At 40.5% G+C, this 19,439-nt stretch overlaps 1 protein-coding gene across 1 annotated transcript; it reads left to right on the top strand.

Annotated features, from left to right (window-relative positions):
* Positions 1-485: 485 nt before the first annotated feature.
* Positions 486-14,862, top strand: LOC311244853 (uncharacterized protein; the record flags this gene model as incomplete). The annotated part of the gene is made up of 6 exons (XM_084334536.1): positions 486-611; positions 1,586-1,728; positions 2,370-2,437; positions 6,941-7,060; positions 12,364-12,468; positions 14,828-14,862. The coding sequence occupies exons 1-6, from the start codon at positions 492-494 to the stop codon at positions 14,860-14,862; spliced, it is 591 nt and encodes a 196-aa protein (XP_084190662.1). The 5' UTR covers positions 486-491.
* Between the last annotated feature and the right edge of the window lie 4,577 nt (positions 14,863-19,439).

The raw sequence follows: 19,439 nt of genomic DNA, 5'->3' as shown, positions 1-19,439 counted from the left end.
AGTAATTAAACACTACACTAGATCATGTGTTTCTATATCAAGGTTTTAATTCATTGCCTTATGTCTAGGAACTAATTCAACAGATAGTTACTTAAAAATGGATGTATCCCTGGTTTGTGCCCAGTGTGGCTGTCCTAAGAATGTGTGTGTGTGACCTGTCAGTTAATGATTGATACACAAATCACAAAGTTTTGACATCGCAAGTAATGTTACCGCTAGTGGTCATTCCTAATTTGGGAAACCACAGAGTTGCCTAAATTGTGAAATTGGGGGAAATCCCAGAGGAAAACGGTTTTCACTCAAAATGCTCAAACCATTGTTGTGTAATAACCAGCCACAGGCCTTTATAAACAGTGGAGGGCCTTTCTTTCCAACCAGCTTAATCTCCTCTCTGGTTTTAGTGAGGCAGTGAAGTTTGGCTGTGATCTCAGTTAACGTTCCTCTCTCTGTGTTTAAAACAGTGAAGCGTATAGATAGTATCTGTGTCCAACATGTGTTTGTGGTACAGTGTTTCTCTCCTCCTTGCTGGACTGTGTCTGACTGCATCGGCTCCCACCCCCGAAGAATGTGACCGGCTGGTCAAACCTCTACCTACGGACAAAAAAAATATGGTAAACTACAGTTATTACTAGGTTATTACCAGGTTATTACCAGGTATATGATTGAGGATGTTACTTTAAAACAGTAATCTATTACTGATTACCAGTGTTGATGGTACTGTAATCACAATCATTTTACATTTACATGTAGTCATTCAGCTGATGCTTTTATTTATTTTGACTACCTAAATGTTTATTGTGAGTGATCTGTAGTGGTGAATTTCCCTCAGGATTTCCCTGTGGTGCTGTACTCACATTACATTTGACTGTATATAACAGGGGTGGTGCTGTAATCACATTACATTTGACTGTATATAACAGGGGTGGTGCTGTAATCACATTAAATTTTACTGTATATAACAGGTGTGGTGCTGTAATCACATTACATTTGACTGTATAAGTCAGGAGTGGACTGCTGAGTCGTCCGGATACAGCACATTATCTGTACAGACTGAATTATTATTATTCGTACAGACTGAATTATTATTATTCATAAAGACTGAATTATTATTATTTGTACAGATTGAATTATTATTATTTGTACAGACTGAATTATTATTATTCGTACAGACTGAATTAATATTATTCGTAGAGACTGAATTATTATTATTCGTACAGACTGAATTATTATTATTCATACAGACTGAATTATTATAATTCATACAGTCATACAGACTGAATTATTATTATTCGTACAGACTGAATTATTATTATTCGTACAGACTGAATTATTATTATTTGTACAGACTGAATTATTATTATTATTTGTACCGACTGAATTATTATTATTCGTACAGACTGAATTATTATTATTGGTACAGACTGAATTATTATTATTTGTACAGACTGAATTATTATTATTCGTACAGACTGAATTATTATTATTCATACAGACTGAATTATTATTATTGGTACAGACTGAATGGTGGTTCAGAGAGCTGTTGTAGATGTTGTGAGTCTGTCAGTTAAAAGGTGTCTCTCCGCAGCTTCTCGGCAGGTGGATCGGTATCGAGGGTTATGCTGATCATCCCAAATTCACCTCCGTGTTGAAGTCTATGGACAGCTTCTGGATGCAGATCAATGGATCTTCGGAGAGCAACGTTCTCCACGGAGGAGACGAGGTCAGCATGTAAGTGAAGTGTGTGAATCCATACAGTTATTCAAGGCAAAAAAAATACAGCTCGCCACTCTGTTCAGCACAGTCTCTGGGCTGGTGATAATGATTTTGCGGAGGTTTATCAGGTCAAACAAAACAGAAAAACAGTTAGCTAAAGAGAACTTAAAGGCCCAATCAGTGATCCAAAAGTGATACAAGGACTAATACTAGACAACAGGTACATATGACTGAGCTCTTGATACAAGGACTAACACTGCACTAGACAACAGGTACATATGACTGAGCTCTTGATACAAGGACTAACACTAGACAACAGGTACATATGACTGAGCTCTTGATACAAGGACTAACACTAGACAACAGGTACATATGACTGAGCTCTTGATACAAGAACTAACACTAGACAACAGGTACATATGACTGAGCTCTTGATACAAGGACTAACACTAGACAACAAGGACTAACACTAGACAACAATCTGTAGAAAATACACTTTTCTAATTCATTGTAAATCAGAATATAGATTTACACTGATATGGTCAAAATAATCACGGATTGGGCCTTTATTAAGTATCAATGTGAAAACGTTTCAGGAAAACAACAGACACAACGGAACCATTTGTTACCTGCTGACATCCTCTCTCTTCTCCCAGAAATGGATCCTGTCTGAATCTTACGTCTTACAGTTTGATCTTCTCTGATGACGTCATTGATATTAAACGTAAGTAGTATCACCTCTAGGTGGAGTTTTCAATCAATTAAACAAACAGACAATCAACCAACCAATCAATCAGGTTTTATTTATACACCATATTTCATATAGAGTTGCAATATAAAAAGTAATAACTAACAAGGTAATTCATACATAAAATGATCATATTCCAGTTTCTCATAGTCACTGGGTCATTGTAAAGGTTATCTTGCTTTTTCAGTAGAAAAAGGGGGTAACCACTGCGCTCAGACAGGTGTGTAGTCCAACATTAATTAAGTTGCAAAAAAGGAGGTAGGGACCGCACTCGGAATATCGTTGTTTTTATTTTCAAGTTGTTATAGCGCACAAAACGTTTTCAGCCACCCGGCCTTCATCAGTGTGCAAATGACAAATGTGACAAACACAACTTAAATAGGCTGTATTTGACAACAGGTGGGAACAATCGGCAATCAGTCAACAGGCTAGGTTGACATCATGATTAGTAGCAGGGCTGGATTGACAGGTAGATATCACAATATCACATAAATGCGTATGATGGCTATGTATGAAAACAACAAATTTATACATATTACAATACAATATTTTCAGACCTGTATGGAATAAAAAAGACAGTACATTGGGGTTGTTAGACCGTTCATTAGTCAGTGTACTAGTTTTTGTTTATACAGTAGATAACTTATGATAGCTAAAGGAATCGAGTCAAATTGAACTCTTCATTCATCCCAACTGGATATAGATTTGAGCCGATGAATCCATATAGTTTCTCAAGTTTCAAGTTTCAAGTTTCTTTAATAGTTGTCATACAGAAGTACAGAATACTTTTATACAAAATGCTTCTTACTGTTACGCTCCAGAGACTGTGCAAGACAAGATAAGTATGAAATAAAATAACATAGTATAGCATGTAAATTAGAAGTAAAAAATGAGGTCACAGTGTTCAGTATAGACATATGTACAATGTTCGATGCAGAATAGACGTAACTGAGTTACCATATAATATACAATATACTATGCAGTGTACTAATATACAATACTATATAGTGCAAAGCAGAAATGGGATGAGGTACAATTTAGGTACAATTTACAGTAGGTGTACGAGTTGTAGTGCAAATCCTTTATCAATAAATATAAAGTGTGTTTGTGTGATCTAAAGTGTGGAGAGTGGGTGCTGCAGTGTGTTGTTTGTTTAAGTGTGCGTGTGGGTGTGTGTGCTGTGTGCATTTGATGGTTGTTGCATAGTGTTTATTGTTCGTTGAGCAGCCTGATGGCCTGGGGATAGAAGCTTCTTCTGAGTCTTTCTGTGCTCGCCTTAAGACTCCGGTATCGCTTGCCTGACCGCAGCAGTTCAAAGAGGCAGTTGTTCGGGTGGCTGGAGTCCTTGATGATTCTCTTAGCCTTCCCCCTGCACCGCTTGTTGTAAATGTTCTGAAGGGTGGGAAGCCCCCCTCCAATTGTGCGTTCGGCTGAACCTGTCACTCTTTGTAGTCTGCTACGGTCTTGTGCAGTGCTATTCCCAAACCAGGAGGTGATGTTGCCAGTCAGGATGCTCTCTATTGTACATGAGTAGAAGTTCCTATATATACATACATACATATACATTCCCGTTGCAAAAGAAGTTGTTCATGGTTGCCACCCCTTCTATTAAGAAAAACCATCTCTAGACCTATGCACTTGAGGTCATTAATTTTATGATCCATTTCGTTAAAATGTCGTGCCACAGGGGAATTAATGTCAGTCCGCTTTATATTGCTTCTGTGTTTGTTCAATCTGATTTTTTATTTGCGGGATGTCTGTCCAATATAGTATTTTTTACATGGGCAGAATAATAGATATATTATGTGTGTGGAATTGCATGTTATTAGCGATCTGATCTTGTAATTCTTCCCGGTGTGGGAGTCGTGGAATGTGTTTGTTTTGATCATGTGGCTGCAAGATGTGCATGATCTACATGGGAAGCTTCCATGGATAAAAGGCTCTGGCTTTGAATACGAGTCCGCTCTAACAAGGCAGTCCTTCAGGTTTGTAGCCCTTTTATGTGTAAAGCATGGAGGGTGTTGGAAGCGATCATTTAAAGTTCTATCCGATGATAGAATGTGCCAGTGTTTCATGACTGTGGACTTGATAACGTAACTAAATAAAGTAAGGACATAATTAATGGTGCCTGGTGTTCTGTTTCTTTCTTTCTTTCTTCCGGAATAGTTCTTTTCTTTCAATTTGGTTTACAGTGGCCATGGCAGAGTTGAGACACTGCTTTGGGTAGCCCTTTTCATCAAATCGTCCCAACATATTTTCACTTTCGGAGTGGAACTCCTCCTGAGAGCTACAGATACGTTTAAGTCTGTATAGTTGACTTACAGGCAGGCTTTTCTTTAAAGGCACCGGGTGGTGACTAGAAAACTGTAGGAGATTGTTTTTATCCGTTGGTTTTCTGTAGATGGTTGTGGCAATTAGGTTATTCATTTTAGTTAGTTTTACATCTAGGAAGTGAATGGATTCTCTGCTCTTTTCCATACTAAAAGTGATGGATTCTACACAAGAGTTCAAATAAGACAAAAAGGATGACAGCTCTATCTCTGTCTCGAAAATATCATCGATAAATCGAACAAAGTATTTGATATAGGGTCCATACAACGCATTGTTGTAAATGAAGTCCTCCTCGAACTTACCCATAAATAAACACGCATAGGCGCATGCGGATGGGGATCCCATAGCAGACCCATATTCCTGTTGGTAATAGGTATTTTCAAACATAAATACATTTCTATTCAGTGTAAATTTCATCAGTTCCATGATAAATTCATGTGGAGGTGTTTGGTCTGGGTGTTTACTTAGGAAATGGTTCAAAGCTTCTAGACCAAGGTTGTGGTTAATGTTGGAATATAGCGAAGTAACGTCTAGGGTTACAAGAATATCACTGTCACCAATATTTCTGACTAAATCTAGTTTAGATAGAAAGTCAGAGGTATCTTTTATATACGAGGGACGTTTCCAAACCAGTGGTTGGATGTGATAGTCTACAAACTTGGAGGCATTCTCTGTGAGGGACCCCCCCCCCCCCCCCCCGAGATTATTGGTCGGAGTGGAGGGTCGTTTGGACATTTGTGCACCTTGGCTATAGATGACAGGTGTGATAGGGAACTCATCCACCAGGAATTTTGCTTCTTTTGCAGTGACCCATTTATTTTCTTCAGCTCTTTTGATTATCTGTTTCAATTCTAGGTTGTAGTTATTCCTGGGATTCAGTAAAATTCTCTTATAATATTTGGTGTCAGTTAACATCTCTTTGATTTTTTCACTGTATCTAGATGTATCCATTATAGAGATTCCACCGCCTTTTTCACAAGCCTTAATGGTGATATGCTTTTTCAACATATTATTATTCAGAATACTGCAGTATACAGATGATACAGGGACACTATTGATGAGTAACTCTTTGATGTCCCAGTGGTCTAGGTACTGATCACTGATCAGAACTGAAGGAGGTCTATAGTACTGATCACTGGACCAACCAACTATAGGGATGGGACTTTCTAGCAAAAGTGCTATTCGAAAATTTGTGTTTCATAATATCGAATATTCGAATATTCGCCACCCCCCCCCCCCCCCCCCTCCCCCAAAAAAAAGTATATAATATTTTAAAAAAATTTCCAGCTGACCGGCAATAAATCAAAATGACACCATTCACCATCATAGCCTATAATAACAGCATTGCATTGGCCTATCAACCGGCTTTAATTAACAAACAGAAACAGTAGCATGTGCATCTTTTTGATCAATTAGGCTATGAAAATTAGGCTGCCTCTAAATATTAAAATTAATTAAATAAGAATGTTTGCTTCAATAAAAAAAAAAAGCATTTTATAGCACTCAGGAATGGATAATGTCTAAACGAAAAATGCAACAAGTAAGCCTAACCAATTTTGGTTTCACGAAGACAGTGAAGCAGTCAATCGACTTGACAGAGCAGCAGGAGGCGGGATCATCTACAGGCGACGCCGTTACAATTACACCTGCTGCTGGTGCTGCTCCGGTGGGGACTATTATTGACAACGCCCGGTGACTGTGCCGGCGCCTGCGGTCGTATCAGAACACAGGATAGGATACTGTAGACAGTGTTGGATGATGATCTATCATCTATCTAACTAAATGGATACTTTTTTTTATCATGGAATGTGCTGTGGAAGCCCAGACCGTCCAGACGGCCGGACCTCCACAAGTGAGTTGTCTAGTATTATGTGTTCTGTAGTTACTGAAACTGATTGAATATATGACAGGATTCAAGAGGTTTATTTGTCACATACATACATACACAAGGCCTACAGGCTACAGGCTACAGTAACATCTGCGATCACAGTATCCTCCAACAGTCCGACTCCTCCCTGAGGAGTCCCCCCCCCCCCCCCCCTCCAAAAATTATTTGGCTCACCCAAAGACGGTTCGCACACTGCCTACAACCAACCAACAGAGCAAGCTAGTTGCTCGCGGCTCAAACGACCTGCTTGCTCTCCTCAGATCCGGGGGGCGAGGCCACCATGGAGATGCTGACAACACCCTGCCCTGACTGTGCCGTCTTGAGATTCAACATCACCAAGGCTGAGATAGAGAGGATGGGCCAGACCCTCTACATCATAGGTAGGTCACTGTGTGTGTGTGTGTGTGTGTGTGTGTGTGTGTGTGTGTGTGTGTGTGTGTGTGTGTGTGTGTGTGTGTGTGTGTGTGTGTGTGTGTGTGTTTGTGTGTGTGTGTGTGTGTGTGTGTGTGTGTGTGTGTGTGTGTGTGTGTGTGTGTGTGTGTGTGTGTGTGTGTGTGCGTGTGTGTGCAGTGTTGGGCAAGTTACTTTTAAAAAGTAACTAGTTACAGTTACTAGTTATTTCTTCCAAAAGTAACTAAATTACTTACTCAGTTACAAATGATAAAAGTAACTAGTTACTTCAGAAAGTAACTATTGCGTTACTTTCAAGTAATTTTTTTACATAAACACACAAATCTAAACTATTTTAATGTTGCTGTGGGACAAAGTGAGACTAGCCTTAGTAGCCTCCAATTAAATGCCATGTATATGTAGATATTATAATTACTATGTTTATATAGTGGATCATACAAATACAAACACAATAGATGTTTTGGAACTTTTGATATGTATTGCCCCTCAACAGGCCACAACTGGGCAACATTAAATTATGCTTGTTAAGCACTATACCAAAAATAAATAACAAATATATACTGATTGATTGAACATTTTAATTAACAGATTGCAGAATGGGTACAGTACAGTACAGCTCAATACACACAAAGGGGATGCAGACCAGAGAAAGACTTTCGTCTTGTTTACATCAGGGTCCCCCATTTTCAATTCATGACATTTATGACATACTGTACACAACATACAGATATAAGAATCTAATCTAATCATCTAAACAAATCTAATCATGACATTTAAGACATGCATGACATACAGATATATATATATATCTCTGAGCACCTGAAGACTGTGCTATTAAACCAGGAAGTGCAGCACTATGTCAGCAGAGTAGAGCCTCCACTACTGCAGTGCCCTGCGCTGCAACACAACTAAACGCTCATGGACCCGCGGTCTGTCATTGACTGCTCGCTTGTGTTGTTCGTTGGATTATTTGGGCTCCAACTATCAAAACGTACACGGACCCACAGTCTCACGTTGAATGAACTCGCTTGTGTTGTCGCTGCACCCGCCCACCTCTACCTCTGATTGGCTTACCATGACATTTTACTCAACCGCAGCCAATCGCGCTGAGGTTGGCTGAGAAGAACAGTATTGCTTCTCGGCGCTGAGATCTGTCTGATAAAAAAAACAGCTTCAATCATAGACAGTAACTCGCCGCATTTTTTGGCAGTAGCGGTAACGGCGTTATTAAGATTGGAAGAGTAATCCGTTAGATTACTTGTTACTGAAAAAGCTAACGTTGTTATTAACGCCATTACTTATAACACCCCTTCCTGACAGGGAGCGACGCGAGCGAGCGTGATTGCGAAAATGATTAAAATGTATTCGTTTCAATCAGACTATCCTGACCTGCCGCGAGCGACAGCGAACTGAGCAGCGATGTCGTCCACCCCTCAGATATTCGCTCGCTGTGTCTCTAGTTGAGCGAATACGCGGCCGAGTCCCGCCCCTAAACACTTTTTATTGGTCAAGAATCGCAGGCCCCCCCCACGTGTGCTTCCAGGTAACACACACACAGACACAGACACATTAGGACACGCGCCGCCTCATATCAGGACAGTGTCGCGCGCGATTTCGTCTCCAGTTCGCTCGCTCGCTCCCTGTCAGGAACCGGTGTAACGCTGTTATTCCCATCACTGCATGTGTGTGCAGGGCCGCCTGGGAGAAATGCGAGGCCCTGTGCGAGATTCAACGCGAGCCCTTAAATCCAACAAGAAGAGCAGGGTATACCAGAGAAACCAAAGCAAGGAGCCAATGGCCGACATCAGCTAAATAGGCTAGCCAGGTACTGTGAGACACCAGGCCACACACAGCTTTGGCCAATGGCCCAACGCTACCCAAGCTACACAAGCTACACAAGCTACACCATTCACACACAGCACATGTCGTATCTCCAAATGTTGTGAAGTAGCATATGTTTTGCCTGGAAAAAAACATCGTTATTAACAAAACATTCGGGAGGGGAAGGAAGGAAGAGTGGGGTAATGTCATGACATTTTCATTAATCTTAGTTACCTGCACGAGGGCGCAGGGCGAAAGGCCGCAACACAGGTCTCCACGTTGACGAAAGGCCTCTCGCTGCCTTGTCATGGTATACATGCATACAGCCAGGTGCTCTCACCACCAGGCACACACCGTTAGCGTTAGCTACTAGTAGTATTAGCTAGTCGACCAGTTTGGCTCCAGAGAGAGAGAGAAAGAGAGATGTCAGATCCACGGCGGGTATATAATCATAGGTTGACTCACGGTCACTCACCATAACGCAGTATCAACGTGGAAGGAGACTTTCTTGGCCCCACGGTGTAATTTCTTCTTCTTCTTCTTCGAGTACTTTCCGGCAGACTGGACACCTTTCGGCGTATTGCTGCCTAACAGATTTATCTGCTCACAAGTTATCTTCTCCTTCTTTTGAAAAGACATCCACTCGCCTCGCCTCGCTCCTCTGGATAGGTTAGCTAACGCTAGTTAGCATTTAGCTAAGCTAGCTAATAGCCGACATCATGGCTCCGGCCATTTGTCCCGCTAGCGAGAGGCCTTTCGTCAACGTTCCTTGGTGACCGACCGACCGACTGATAATGATGATAATGACCGACCTCTTTCTTCGTCTTCGTCTTTGACTAAGCATAGTCAAAAGCTGCACGCTGAAAATGAAATAGTCAAACGCAGCTGACTCACGCTGGAAGCATCTCGACTCACGCGGCGCCGGCGGGCGTACTACTGTCTACACATGACGTAAGTAAAACCACTCCCTTCGTTGAAACCTGCCTGCTGCTGCAGAACCCCAGCTGAGCTCCAATAGTGAGTATGTCTGCAGGACCCAGGAACAAGTCAGACACATTCTACAAACGTGTCTAATGTGAAATATATAAGCATATAAGCAAAACTAGATTTTAGGTCTGTGATGAAAAAGGGCCTCGCGGGAAGGGGGGCCTCGCAAAAAAATTTAAAAATAATAAAAAAAAATAATAAAAAAAATTTAAATTTTTTTTTTTTTTTTTTTTTGCGAGGCCCCCCTCCCGCGAGGCCCTGTGCGACCGCACTGCTCGCACACCCCCTGAGGCGGCCCTGACTGTGACACCAGGCCACACACAGCTTTGGCCAACGGCCCAACGCTACCCAAGCTACACAAACGACCATTCACACACAGCACATGTCGTATCTCCAAATGTTGTGAAGTAGCATATGTTTTGCCTGGAAAAAAACATCGTTATTAACAAAACATTCGGGAGGGGAAGGAAGGAAGAGTGGGGTAATGTCATGACATTTTCATTAATCTTACCTGCACGAGGAACGCAGGGCGAAAGGCCGCAACACAGGTCTCCACGTTGACGAAAGGCCTCTCGCTGTCGGGACAAATAAGCTATGGCCAGAGCCTTGTCATGGTGCAGGCCCGACTACATCTTCTGTCAAAGATGATGTCGTAGTCAGAGTGCCAGGGCCTGCTATTCTCAAGGCTAACTGATAGCATCAAACGAACGTTCCCAGCTGACGCTAAACAGCTAACTGGCTAACAGTTAGCTCAATCAGGCACCTGGCTGTATGTAGCCGCATAGCTTGCTTCTGCGTTCTGCAAGCTATGCGGCTACATACAGCCAGGTGCTCTCACCAGGCACACACCGTTAGCTACTAGTAGTACTATATTAGCTAGTCGACCAGTTTGGCTCCAGAGAGAGAGAAAGAGAGATAGGTCAGGTCCACGGCGGGAATATAATCATAGGTTGACTCACCATAACGCAGTATCAACGCGGCGCCAATGGTAAAGTTGGAAGGAGACTTTCGGTGTAATTTCTTCTTCTTCTTCTTCGAGTACTTTCCGGCAGACTGGACACCTTTCGGCGTATTGCTGCCTAACAGATTTATCTGCTCACAAGTTCTCTTCTCCTTCTTTTGAAAAGACATCCACTCGCCTCGCTCCTCTGAATAGCGCTGAATTATCTACCTCGTGTGTCTTCTTCTTCTATTTGGTATTACGGCGGTCGGCGGACGGGCCGGAAACACTATCCTAAAATCTGTAGAGCAGCAAATCCGCAGAAACCGGAAAACTGCAGTCTGCAGAGCCGCAGAGGCAGGAAGTCAGACACATTCTACAAACGTGTCTAATGTGAAATATATAAGCATATAAGCAAAACTAGATTTTAGGTCTGTGATGAAAAAGGGCCTCGCGGGAAGGGGGGCCTCGCAAAAAAATTAAAATAAAATAAAAAATAATAATAAAAAAAATTAATACATTTTTTTTTTTTTTTTTTGCGAGGCCCCCCTTCCCGCGAGGCCCTGTGCGACCGCACTGCTCGCACACCCCCTGAGGCGGCCCTGTGTGTGTAGTATGTATGTCATCAAAGTGCCTGGAAGGAAAGTGTTAGTGTAACAGTGTAGCTCTGCCTGAAGCCTAGTAAGACTAATATCGGTCTTGACCTGAATCCTAGTAAGACTAATATCTGTCTTGACCTGAAGCCTAGTAAGACTAATATCTCTCTTGGCCTGAAGCCTAGTAAGACTAATATCTCTCTTGGCCTGAAGCCTAGTAAGACTAATATCTCTCTTGGTGTTACACTGATGTCCTTCTGTAGGGTAATTAGATTAGATTAGATTAGATTAAATTAAATTAAATTAAATTAAATTAAATTAAATTAAATTAAATTAAATCAGATTAGATGTTATTAAATTAAATTAGATTAGATTGATTAAATTAGATTAGATTAGATCAGATTAAAATGTATTGTCATCATGCAGCACAAGTACAGTACAACAACAATAAGTTTGTCATCCAACCAGAGTGCAAATGTAACAGTAACGTGCAATAGTAATATACAATGTACAGGTGAATATACTGGGTATAAAATATATAAATACTACTACATAATAGTGCTATCAGATGTATGTTCAGAGTTGTATAGTGATACATGTATACAGACACTAAATAAATTAATATATATATATATTATTGTACACTTAATATATTATTGTGTGTGTGTGTGTGTGTGTGTGTGTGTGTGTGTGTGTGTGTGTGTGTGTGTGTGTGTGTGTGTGTGTGTGTGTGTGTGTGTGTGTGTGTGTGTGTGTGACTGTGTGTGTGTGTGTGTGTGTGTGTGTGTGTGTGTGTGTGTGTGTGTGTGTGTGGGTGTGGGTGTGTGTGTGTGTCTCTCTCTCTCTCTCTCTCTCTCTCTCTCTCTCTCTCTCTCTCTCTCTCTCTCTCTCTCTCTCTCTCTCTCTCTCTCTCTCTCTCTCTCTTCAGGCAGGAACGGGACGCTGAGGGACTCAGATCTGGAGTATTTCAGGAAGCAGGCTGCCTGCCTCCAGATCTCCCAGCCCCCGGGCTTCCACTACAGCGCAGAGAAAGGTCACTACCATTCAATTCAGTTCATTTTGATTAAATTAGGTTCACTTCTGTTCACTTTGACTCAGTTCAATTAAATTCAGTTCAATTATATTCAGTTAACTTTGATTAAATTCAGTTCACTTCCGTTTACTTTGATTCAGTTCAATTCAATTCAGTTGACTTTGATTCAATTCAGTTAACTTCCGTTCAGTTCACTTAAATTGAGTTCACTTTTATTCAATTCAGGTCACTTCCGTTTACTTTGATTCAGTTCAATTCAATTCAGTTCACTTTGATTCAATTCAGTTCACTTTGATTCAATTCAGGTCGCTTCCGTTTACTTTGATTCAGTTAAATTCAATTAAATTTGATTAAATTCAGTTAACTTTGATTCAATTAGGTTAACTTCTGTTAACTTTGATTCAGTTAAATTCAGTTAAATTTGATCAATTCAGTTCACTTTGATTCAATTCAGTTCACTTCTGTTTATTTTGATTCAGTTCAATTCAATTCAGTTCACTTTGATTCAATTCAGTTCACTTCCATTTACTTTGATTCAGTTCAGTTCACTTTAATTAAATTCAGTTCACTTTGATTAAATTCAGTTCACTTTTATTTATTTTGATTCAGTTTAATTCAATTCAGTTCACTTTGATTAAATTAGGTTAACTTCTGTTTGCTTTGACTCAGTTAAATTCAATTCAGTTCACTTTGATTCAATTCAGTTCACTTTGATTCAATTCAGTTCACTTCTGTTTACTTTGATTCAGTTAAATTGAATTCAGTTCACTTTGATTCAATTCAGTTCACTTCTGTTTATGTTGATTCAGTTTAATTCAATTCAGTTCACGTTGATTCAATTCAGTAAAATATTCTGTTCACTTTGATTCAATTCAGTTCACTTCCATTTACTTTGATTCAATTAAATTCAGTTCACTTTGGTTCAATTAAATTCCGTTCACTTCCAATTCAGTTTGATTAGCCTATTTAAAGGGGCCTTTCAGCAAAGATTCAAGAAGATATATTATTTCTCCTCTCACCCGGAGTCCTATCTGATTTGTCGGGCTCTGGGGATGTCTGCCATAGAAACAACTGCATCAATCCAATACCATGGAGCTGAATGGCATTGGGTTCAAAGTTCAAATCTTTGAGATTCTATTAATCATTGAGAGCAAACTCTCATTCACAATGACAACCAGAAGTACAGCACGTAATAAATACAAAAACAATATAGAAACAGAAAAGTTCAATCAATTGAACGGTTTCCCTCATTTACAGTCACGTTGTGCATACAGAGTTAAGCAAACAAGGCATATCAAATCACACCGCATATAAAATCACAGAGCATATAAAACCACAACAATAAGACAGGTAAAGATAACAATCAATTAAAACACGTACAACTTGATTGACAAAGGTTGGAGATCAAGGTTTTAAACTCGGCAACAGAGGGGAGAATCTCAAGCTTTAAGGGCTGTTGGAGTTCATTCCATGAGCTATAGGGGCATCATAGTGTTAATGCAGATTTATCCTGTTCAGAGCAAACTCAGGACCAAGGACCAGCCAGTCACTAGAACGGGTTCCATAGGTTCCAAAATGTCATTCCAATAATGATGTAGTGTAAGGAGGTAGCTTAACAATTTGCAAATACCAGTGTTTGTTGCGCCTCTCCATCAGAGAGGACCAACCAACCTTCTCACAATTACAGACTGAGGTGAAATGGTTGCTACTATAGCAGTTTAAACAGACCTATGGATACTAAAGTATTGAGTTTTGTGCCAAAGCGCAAATAAATTATTTGAAGAAGAATTCAACAGCAATGTCTCTTTCTAGAAACCACAATAAGACTGGATGGATAGATAGCACAGGGTCTTTTGGGTGAACTGCCCCTTTAAGTTAATTTCACTCAAATTCAATTCAACTCAATTCAGTAGAACTCATTCTGAGAGAGTTCAGCTCAACCCAATGCAAAACAAGTGAGGCACGTTATCTAACGTATCTCATTTCATGTTCTCTTGTTCTTCATTTTCAATGGTCACATTAAAGGCCCTATATGTGTCGAATTTTGATGTCAATATATTATTGTCAATTAAATGTATTGCAAAAGCATGATGAGACCAATGAGAGCGGCTCTATATGGTATTTATATTGTATAATATTTGGTATTTATATTGTATGGTATTTATATTGTGTGTGAATAGTGTTTATAGACATATACTGTAGTCTATATCTCGAGCTGTGTGAATAGTGTTTATGGACAGATATAGTCTATATCTCGAGCTGTGTGAATAGTGTTTATGGACAGATATAATCTATATCTCAAGCTGTGTGAAAATATAGTACTAAACAATTGTCTCTCTCTCTCTCTCTCTCTCTCCAGCACTTTGCCATGAGGACAAGTTTAATGCACCTTAAATCACTACACCTGTTACCAATGGCACTGGACTTTGAGAACTTGACATTAATCAAATATCTGTGTTTGCATTTGCTTTGACTTTACCGTGTTTGCACTGATTGATTTTGTTAATAAAATATTGATGAAACTGACGTCAGAATTGCAGATTTAATAGTACTCACGTTGGACCAGTGACGGCTGCTGACCAAATTTATTGGTGAAGCAAAAATTATATTTTTAAGACATCCCCCACTGTGTGTGTCAGTGGTGGCTGGTGAGTAAAAAAGATTGGGGAGGACGGGAGAGATAAAAAAAAAATTTAATAAAGAAGTCTGAAATTCAAGCTTTCTTTAACTACGAGGCATTTATTCATCATATTCATGATCAAATACATGCAGCAGGAGCGTGCTACACAGCTGTAGGGCTGACCCCTATTAGTCGACTAAACGGTCGAAAGGAGCCGTAGTCGACTGCCAACCTCTTAGTCGAAAAAAAAAATTATAATTAAAATAAATATATATATATATTTTTTTATCATTCTTTCCAAAATAAAAGAGGCCTAGAAGCGTGGCTAACGCTAATGGCTTGCATACCAGAGGCTAACTGCCTACGAAAACAGGCACAGAGGCACTGAAAGAGGATTTCACCCATCTAATGAACACACTAGACTAGACAAATATCAAGATGTACAGTGGACCAATTGCATGCTTTTTCAGAGGACAAGAAGCCTTCAGTCGACTCCTTCAGACATTAAGCACCCCCACAGCCCGAATGGAATGATACAAAAAATATATATATTATACCTTTTTTTTTTTTTTCTCCGACTAATAGTTGACTAACGGCAAATTTTGGCCAATCATAGTCGACTATCCAAATCCTTAGTCGGGGACAGCCCTACATAGCTGTCAACATTGGGATTCGAAAATAAGGGAGATTTCCCAGCGAAATGTCCCGGCGCCCCGTCCCACCTTGTCTACAAATTCCCCTTACATGCAGGCAAGGGTACACCTAGTGAATCCTAAATCTCCACTAGGCAACCACAAAGAAAACAATATCTTTGACCTGTATTGGTCCCCTTGATACCACATTGTTGGGTATGGCCTATGACACTTGGCCATAGTGCAGGGTCTTGTGAGGTCAAACCTTTAGTGGTGGTGGTGATACTGCTGCTTGTAGAGGTGGGTGACACGTCATCTTCATGATGGGCAGGTGTTATGGTCTCACTGAAGGTGGATGTTGATGGACAGGGTTCCTGCGAGTTTCAACAGGTTACATTTAAGACTGTTTTAAGACCACTTTCAATATAATGTAATACGTATTGCATTGCCCATACCAGAAAAGAACTATTAAGGAAAATGAATAAGAAGTAATTCCATATGTATTGGCCTGATAGGCTATTACCATACTGCTTACTTTGCCTGATAGGCTATTACCATACTGCTTACTTTGCAGCCGGGACATTTCCCCCGAAACACATTTAAACATGATACAGAGAAGTTATTGCAATATAGAAGTAATTTCCTAATCCAATCCAATTGTAGGACCTATCTGACTTTTTAAGACCCAAAATTCTGATTATTACCCTGTTAAACCCTAGCCCTATTTTCAGAAAATCCGCCTAAAAATACATACCTAAGTAAATGGAAGATTGCTCCACTTCTACAAGGGCCATTTGCATGTTCTTGGTATCTAGGGACATCTATGGATCTCAGGGAATGTATTCCCACGTCCCAGTGTCCGAAATATTCTGTCTAGTCTGTTACTAGGCTTGAGTAAATTGTGATGAAACAAAGGAGAATATAAATTATAATTTTTCTTTGCATCTTTGACAGTGAATAACACCATCAGCACCTTCTTGGGATCATGTGTACAAGAAATTGAAGGAAATGAATAAAGGGATGATGATTAAACAGAATGTTTTGTAGATACAGTACCGAATTCTGCCATCCGGACACGAAATAAGAGAAATAAAATAAAATGTGCTGTACAGTAGCTGGCTTGGGCTGGGTAGGGTAGTTTTTCTAAAGGGACGCTCATTGAAAGCCCTGTCTTTCCTTCATCATAATAACTACAGCAAAATGGCCGCTCTTGTTTATTTCTGGTCGAAATTTGCTAGTTTATGAACACAATTCCTAAACTGATATTTCATTAATAACCCTTTAACCTATTGGTAAACAAACGTATCGTTGAAAATATACACTATGACTGCTGTTTTTACAGGATTATGGTCTTTACTCTTGGCTACATTTGAAAAAAAGTTTTTTGTGAAGGGGCATCACTCTAGCAAGTTTAAGGTCATTGGGAAATTCCATTCCTTACCGACAGATTTACTATATCAGTATATGGACCAAACATGGTGCTATGACTTCCGCAGCATCCCACAAGAAACGAGCAGGTATATCATCCAGACCTGTTGCTTTGGAGTTGTTCAATTCAGTGAGTTTCTTTTATTACACATGATTCCGAAATGTCTGTAAGCATAAAGGCATCTTCTTTAATCCCCTTATCTGCATAAAACCTCTGTACATGAGTTTGTTCAAAGGTGCTGTAATGTTCGTGGTGTACAATAATGAGGAGATGGTGGTTTTGTATCAGAGCGTTTACTTGGTGTAGTTCAAGGTCCCATTACACAACACCATTGCCAACCGTCCAACCCTCTCGCCACCTAGGCTACTGCCTGTGACGTGATGACGTCACTGCGTAGTACAGTAGTTTGGATTACTACATTACTCCTTTTTTTTTTTAAAAGAAGACAAAATGTCAAATAGTTGGTATTTCAACTTAGTGTCAAATGAAACTCAGGAATAATGCTGCCTAATAAACATGTATAAATAACATTATACATTATACATCTTTGCACTACAGAACGGGTGTGCGTCAGTATTCAAGCATAACATGCATAAATTAACCATGAAACATTTCCGAAGGATACTTGTGAGGTTGAAGGTGAGGTTGAGGTTTAAAGGTCTCTTTAAAAATGACCCATTCACAGTCCTTCAGTCATAGTCAAGGAGGTAAGCTGGAGGCTGTCTGTGCTGCCTGACTGGATATCTGGGCGGCGGCGGTGCTGGTTCAGCATCTTCCTTGTCGTCCGGATCAGGATCCATGTCTGGGTCTAGATGTGGCAGCGGATGTTGCTGTGCCTCGGGATGGATCTTTTTGAAGAATGAGCTGTTCCTCGTTGTAACATAGCCATGCCGTCCAGCAGTCACCATGGAGCCTTTCACGCTTGTGACTGTGAGTGGTTCTTTTCTGTAGGGTGGTGTGAGTTTGTTCTGCCTCGGCTGACGACAGAGCACAGTGTCACCCGGCACGATGTTGGATTGTGTAGCATGTCGTTGGTTGTCAGAACGAGCTTTCATTTTAGATGTTGCCTCAGTGTCTCTCTTGCGCACCTCGCTGTCAGTAGGAATGGTGATACGACAGGCGGATGGTATCTTGGTGTTCATTGGTCTCTGGAACTGTCATGGTCCCAGCCGGGGACCCTTCCTGAACAATGTGAACAGTGGTTTTCTGCCGCCCTCTGGCGGCCAAACGCAGCAGCTCCAGATATTGAACCTTATCAGGCATTTAGACCTAGGTTTGAATACTATTATTAATGCTATGCTGCCTCTGTTCATGTTGTGTTTCCCCGGCTTAGCTTGTGTTTAAAAGGTTATCGTTTACATATGTTTCCTTTAAGGGTTACCCCTTTACATATATGTTTCCAGTGTGGAGATAATCTCCTTACATATATTTTGCTAGTGTGGTGATATTCCCTTTACATATATATTTCCAGTGTGGAGATAATCTCCTTACATATATTTTTCTAGTGTGGTGATATTCCCTTTACATATGTTTCCAGTAAGATAATCCCTTTACACATGCTTATATTTGTGATGTGAGTTTTCTTTTTACTAATGCTTTGTGTTCACCAGTCTTGGCCATGCCTGGCCTTAAACCAGCTGGCGTTCATTAGTAATCACGGGCAGTATTTATTCCTGCCCGTTTCTCACTTCCCTGTCGCGCCATTGTCATTGTTTTGTTGTTCTACACTTGTGTTTGGTCGTACTCTGTTCACCTTCACTCCCGTATTTTCCCGTGAGTCCGTTCCTTATTACTAGTCCACCTTTTCCAGCACTGCTGAGTTTTATTTTCGGGTTTTGCAGTTCGCTTTTGTTTGTTACTGTTTTAACGTGTATCACTGTTTGTTTGCAATTGCTAAGTAAAAGCCTGTTCATTTTCATTCCGTCGTCTCTGCCTCTACTCTCTCTGATCGTGTTCTGCATTTGGGGTCTCCTCACCTACCCTCACACCGAACCCTTACAGGAACATCAGTTCTGCTGGTGATCTTCCAGTCGTGCAGTGGGGTGTAGATCTGTACTCACGGAGGAAGATGTTCAACTGCTGCTTCCATGGCAGACCTTGCATCGGGGCTATCCGGATGATCTTGCCAAGAGTACGCATAAATCTTTCAGCTGTGGTGTTAGCCTGCCGCCACAAAAGTGTTATTTTCCTGTGATGACATCCCATGTAACTGGCAAACTGGGAAAACTGTGAACTGTCGTTAAACGGAGGTCCATTGTCTGTCCGGACGACTCAGGGTATCCCAAACAGG

Source organism: Notolepis coatsorum, assembly GCF_963971535.1.
Source record: "Notolepis coatsorum genome assembly, chromosome: 1".
In the NCBI taxonomy this organism is placed as follows: domain Eukaryota; kingdom Metazoa; phylum Chordata; class Actinopteri; order Aulopiformes; family Paralepididae; genus Notolepis; species Notolepis coatsorum.
The sequence above is the reverse complement of the archived record's forward strand: the minus strand, read 5'-3'. Positions and strand labels throughout refer to the sequence as shown.